Raw genomic sequence first — 5954 nt, forward strand, 5'->3', positions numbered from 1 at the left:
TATTTGTACACCAAGCCAAGCAGCGCTCAGGAACTGCTGCACGGCGGCGAATTGCGACACCGGTTATGGGCGGAGCTTAGGTAGATCGGCGCAGCGATGCTTGCCTCTCCATGTGCCCCTGCTTGCTGTGGTGCGGCAGTTCTGAAGCGGCGACCGTAGCGGCGACCGTAGCGGCGCACCGGACGTGTTGCCGGACATGTGTCTCCTGCTTAAGAGTCGAGCACGGCGGGTGAAAGCCTGGAAGTGACGATAGAGGTAACTAACACGTGGTGGCTCAGTGCTTATGGCACTCGGCTGCTGACCCGAAAGACGCGGGTTCGATCCCGGCCGCGGCGGTCGAATTTCGATGTAGGCCGAAATTCTAGAGGCCCGTGTACTGTGCGATGTCAGTGCACGTCAAAGAATACCCAGGTGGTCGAAATTTCCGAAGCCCTTCACTACGGCGTCCCTGACAGCCTGGGTCGCTTTGGGACGTTAAACCCACATAATCCATAAACCATAAATAGTAACTCACAGAGAGGAAACTGACTAAAGGCAAAAGAATGGCTGCTTTTATTAAAAGCTGTCCAAGCTAAAAGAACTGAGAGCATTTTGTCATGACTGTACAAAGACTTGAGGCTCGGCATATTTGGTCAAGAGCAGGCAGTTCAGCAGCCTTCAACTCTGGTGGGGCGAGACGTCGAGTGTGGTGTTAGCCCCTCAGCCTCTTTGTCGCCTGGATGACGTACATGCGAAAGCGCGACTGGTCTGTCTCGGGACCGTGCAGCTTATGGACGAGCGCCCTGACGTCTTCGAACAGCTGCGGCCTTTCTTCGTCGGAAACCATAGCGGCGATGGGGACGATGCCCATGTGCAGCCCTGCGAAACAGGAGAACGAAACTGGATTGGCACATTGCAATTCAAAACAGTGCATAAGTATATAAAGACCTCGTTGAAAGTGACGTACTAATTGTCCTTGAGGTCTGAGCTAGGGTCGCTGTGTGTTTTGATAAGAATAGCTCAATGAGTGAGTTCAAGATCCGCGCACTAAACAACATCTTGTTGTAGATAAACCAAAAAAATAAATAGCATGAGCGGTGATTGTCGACTATAAGCCTCCAAAAGTCTTTTTGCGTGAACCCGTTGCATTCTATATGTACCGTCTGTGCCAAAAGCAAACGGGCACAGGTGGTTTGTCTCTTAGCCGCCTAGCGAAGAACTTATGGAAGCCCGTAAGCTCTGAATGTGTGTAAAGTAAGGTGAGCCCTTGACCTCACGTTTATACACCTTTTCATCTTTATGAGTGCTTTAACGACTTAGTTATACGCTTCAGAAGCAAAAACCTGTTGCTCGGTTACTTTTGGCAAAGGGGGTACCACGTAATGTAGAAATAAATTTCCGATTCTGATTCGAGAAATGTAACTACGGTAAAAACAAATGCGCATTGTACAAGCACATTTGCGTACGAATGTACAGCAAAATGTGAAAGAAAAGAAATACGTGAAGATTACGTGCAGAATGCACGCAGACATACATGGATGCCGATTTTGCGAAAAATTACGGGACGATCACACATCTCATTCCATTCTGCGCAAGCAGCCTGATTTACCTTATATGCCATCGTGCGTGCTTTTTCTGTAATCTAAGCCGAAGCTTCATACACTGAACTGAATTTTTCGGGACGGTGAAGATGTGTGGGTGGTACTTTTGGGAGGTCGAGGTTGGCTGGGAGTCAGGGTGGAGGTGGGTCGAGGATGGCACTTTTTGAGACAGTAGCACTGCTTTCACACTAAAATGAAATCAAAACACTAAAGCGAAACTAATGTTGTTGTGGTGCGCTCAAGTACATGACCTAAAAATAATTTTTTTCCACATACAGCATGCAGGTCATGGTTTTGCAAGCTGTGGTATATGTGGTATATATATAGGAAAGAAAAAATTATGTGGACAGGATTACAAGCAGCGATAACCCTATTGTCAGCCATCCAAGTGTGACCTACCGATCATGTCCTTTTCCGAGCAGCCGTCGAATGTCGTCAACCTGGGCAGAACAAAGATGGTCGGCGAGAGCCCAGCGTCGTGTAGCAGCGACGACATGTAGTCCATCTGCTCCTGCTTATCGATCATGTTCTCGCTTTCCGGAACGAGAGACAGCAGGACCTGCATGACGAATGCGACATCAGCAAAGCATTGACATGTTGCTCTGATGCTGATTATGCTAAAACAAAGGAAGGGGAGGGCAGATATTATTCATCTTCATTATTCACACCACTTCGAATTATGAAACAAGGAGTGGCAACGAACGGCGGGAAAATGAAGGTGCGAGCTAACAACTTCTTATTATAGTCGTTACAGGAGATCATGGAGGAAGGAAAGAATTCAGGAGAGTCGGTTACGTCACATTTTTTGAAGCCGGCTCCCCCCAGAGTCCACCGTACTTAGCCGCCGTCTCAAAGTACTTGTGCATGCGCAGCATACAATGCAGCAGACGACGCCGCTGCGCCTAGCGTAACTATCGGCTATGCCGGCGGCTAAATACACCCAGTAGTCCTTGCAAAAGCACGTGACTTCGGGCAGAGTTTCTGGCATGCAGCACAGACAGCGAGGGCCCCTCCTGAGTTTTCCTTCCTCCATGCAGCAGATGCTTGTGCGAGTTGATCTGCCATTTTGTGATAAGCAGCGCGTACTCAACGGGGACTAAAAGAAAGACACATAAGGACGGGGCGCCCGTCCTTGTGTATGTTTTCATTCGTCCCCATAGAGTAGTCAGCGTTTATTATAGGTGCCTCTACAAGAGTTTTATATATGCAAGTCACTAAGTGGATGTTTTAGTGATCCTTTTCTTGGTAAAACGCCAAATTAATGACGTTCAAGGCCACTTAACGTCGGTGCCTCGACACCGCCCCTCTGCAAAACATTTCGAGCGAGCTCATGCACATAACAAAGCAACGAAATGACCTCAAGGCGGAATACCTCCGAATACTTCGCCCAGCGCTCCATGCCAGCCAGAATCTGCCAAGATGCGGTCGGCTGGTTAGACGCGGGGAAGAGCAGGAGACATTCCCCGCCCGGCCTCAGGAGCTCGGAGATATTTTTCAGCGCAACGTCCTGTTTCTTGACCCAGTGGAGGCAGTAGAAGGAGTACACTCTGTGGAAGCGGCCGTAGCGTCGGAGGAAGTCGTCCACGCCGTCGCCTGCAATGTCCAGCTCCTGGTACTCGATCTTCTCGTGGCCAGAGTGACTCGTGGCGTACTCTATCATGTCCGATGACCAGTCGGTGGCGACTATCCTCCGGCAAGGATGGCAGCGTGGCACCAGGCAGTCCCGCGTGAAGTCGCCAGTCCCGCACCCGACGTCGAGGAACTGCATGGAACTGTCGCACTCGGTGAAGAACGTAGGCTGGCAGAAGTCGAGTACGGCTTTGCTGTGCTTTCGTTGCAGTCCATTGTTCTTGGCGTAGTTTGCGGCGCGGAGGGGCGGTGGTTTTTTTGGTTCGCTGATTGAGCAGGGATCTTCTGTCGTCTCGGTTAGAGCATGCTTCACTGAGGCTGAAAAGTAACAGGGTGAATAAAATTAGAAGTAGAGGAAAGGGTTTAGTCATGTGGCTGTCTAATTGCTATTTGTCTAAACCTCTCTGCAACGCTGTTTTGTCCTGTCTGAATGACCTTGCGTTGCGCATCTCTCTTTTCGATTGGTCTACGATGTATCTTCCTGGGTCAGTCGAAGTTTAGAATAGGCAGAAGCTGATTGCCAGGATCGCTCATTCTTCGCCCTTCGTTAGATAAAATGCGTTGAAGCAATACTTGATATGGGTGGAAAGCAGTCAGAGACAATCCGTGCTTCACAACTATTGGGGCCCACGAGACCAGGGTTGCTGCTGTTCCCTGGGTGTGATGACATAGCACACCCTTGCGATCGGAAACCGAAACGGCTCAGTATAAATAATTCAATAATAAATTATTCAGCGTGCATATATTAATCGCGGAGCGCGTATCGCGCGTCCGGGGGCAGTACACAACGTTTGAAACAAAACACGGCGACTGAAAATTTGGTGTGTCCTCCCCTTTAAATCCCAACACTCTATAAAAATGTTTAGAAGAGCAGGGACCCATTTGAAAAAGACACGTTTCACTCGTTAGAACAGCAAACTTTTTGCAGGTCGGAACATAACCTATCCCTGCGACAGGTTGACAAATTTTTGTTCCGTTTGACGGACACCGGCAGTCAAGTTTTTCAAATTGGATGACCACGAAGATAGGAACAGTGACCACAACCGTGAGAGCCTCAGGGAGTGGAAGAAATTCTATAATATCCTTACCAGGGATCCTCATGCTTCGTGAAAGCTTTTTTATCAGATTGGGTTTCGGTTTCCGTGACAATACCTTGAGCGTCCACATCCCTAGCAGCAGTCCGTCAGCTGTGAAAGTGAGGAAGCGAGATGAACATCACATTAGACAAAACGTTCAGTTGGGCTAGTTGGTATGGATTCAAAATAAAAAATAATAAACAGCACACAAGACAACGGACCAGATAAAGGAGAACAAAAGACGAACGCTGACTCGCAAGTAACAGTCCTATTATTTAAACCTTGATGTCTTTTTGTGTGTGTATATATATATATATATATATAACACAAAAAGACATGAAACCAAGAACGCAGCAGAAAAAAGCCACGCAAAACTGCCCACACCCCCTCTCTCAAGCACTATAAAGAAATTCAACCTCCTCACCACCTACCGCGCCTACAGGTAGGCAGAAATAATTTACAAAATGGTGATGACCAGTCTCATCCCGTGAAGCATTGTCGAGAGTGCCAACTAATGAAAAAGAAAAAGTGCAATGCATTGTTTCATGACACACGTGCGTTATGCACCCACAAAGATCAGATAATCCACGAAGCAGTAGAGGCGTACTATATCGCAAAAGACCGACAAAGCTGCATAACAAATCAACTGTTTTTCTTCGTGATAAGGAGGTTGCATTTCTTAATAGTGTTTGAAACAGGGGCGGGGGGGATTTTTCGTGACGTTTTTCTGCTGTGTTTTGGTTTTTTTTATTTCGTGTCTTCTTCGAGTGTTCCTATTCATATGAAGGTTTAAAGAATAAGAACCTTTAGTGGCGAGCCAGCGTTAATCGTGTGTTTTCCTTTCTCTGGTCCGTCGTTTTTCGCGCTGCTTTATTATGAACAATAGACAAACTATGAAACAACAACTTGAATAAGGGCAGGGACGAAAGTAAAGACAACACAACGAGCTCTTTACTTTCGTCCCCGCCCCTAATCGCGCTGTTGTTTTATAATGAACGGATACCAACTCGCTCTTCTTTCAGACAAAATATTTCATCCGACTCAACTCGCCACATTCTCGTGAGTTGCAGAAAGCCTGACATCGGTAGTCACGTGACCGACATCCACGTGCATATGTCGGTTATGGCTGATCTGTCCATTTTGTTTAGATCAAATATGAACTTAAGTTCTGGTGGTTTAATTTCTTTAATGGCGGTGAACTGTTCGTTGAACCCCCCCTGATTAGATTCTCGTTTCGTAGCCACTATTTCGTTTTTGTGCGCATATTACAGCGCTGTTCTTAAGCGCCCGTTCATGAGTTTAGCCGCATCGCTGCCGTCAGTGTAACAGAAAAAAAAACAAATAAAAAAATCTCTGCCTCTCCCGTAACCGAGAGTAGAGTAAGCATGTAATGTTTAAGGGCATAACACATTGTTTGTAGATGGTACTAGTCAAAATCTTGAAATGAGTCTAGTGTTCAACGCACCACACCACACCACTCGACGCGATCGCCTGCAGTAGTGCGGGCTTAGGTAGGCAGCCGCGAACCGTGGCGGCCTTGTCGCTTTCGGGAGCGGCCGCATAATCATGGCGTTGTCGGCAGGGGCGAGCAGTTTTCTGCTGTGGCGTATCGCTCGCAAAGCGATCGCTTTCCGCAAGACGCTTCCTACCTCTCATTTCATCAGGCTCC

General features: G+C 47.7%; 1 protein-coding gene across 1 annotated transcript; it reads right to left on the reverse strand.

Annotated features, from left to right (window-relative positions):
* Positions 1 to 691: 691 nt before the first annotated feature.
* Positions 692 to 4376, reverse strand: LOC149330127 (juvenile hormone acid O-methyltransferase-like). Its single transcript, XM_089559741.1, has 4 exons — positions 4298 to 4376; positions 2953 to 3527; positions 1980 to 2139; positions 692 to 858 (listed from the first exon to the last, which is right to left on the reverse strand). The coding sequence occupies exons 1-4, from the start codon at positions 4374 to 4376 to the stop codon at positions 692 to 694; spliced, it is 981 nt and encodes a 326-aa protein (XP_089415867.1).
* Positions 4377 to 5954: the final 1578 nt, after the last annotated feature.

The sequence above is a fragment of the Amblyomma mixtum genome, chromosome 9 (genome assembly GCF_055824585.1).
Source record: "Amblyomma mixtum isolate Tamu chromosome 9, ASM5582458v1, whole genome shotgun sequence".
In the NCBI taxonomy this organism is placed as follows: Eukaryota; Metazoa; Arthropoda; class Arachnida; order Ixodida; family Ixodidae; genus Amblyomma; species Amblyomma mixtum.

Bases quoted from the DNA above. Each gene is read 5' to 3' on its own strand.
- LOC149330127 (XM_089559741.1), bottom strand. From the start codon at position 4,376: ATGTGGACGCTCAAGGTATTGTCACGGAAACCGAAACCCAATCTGATA. The intron at 3,528-4,297 runs GTAAGGATATTA...GTTACTTTTCAG, and splicing joins ACGAAGCATGAGGATCCCTG to CCTCAGTGAAGCATGCTCTA. The intron at 859-1,979 runs GTAGGTCACACT...CCTGTTTCGCAG, and splicing joins CTCGGAAAAGGACATGATCG to GGCTGCACATGGGCATCGTC.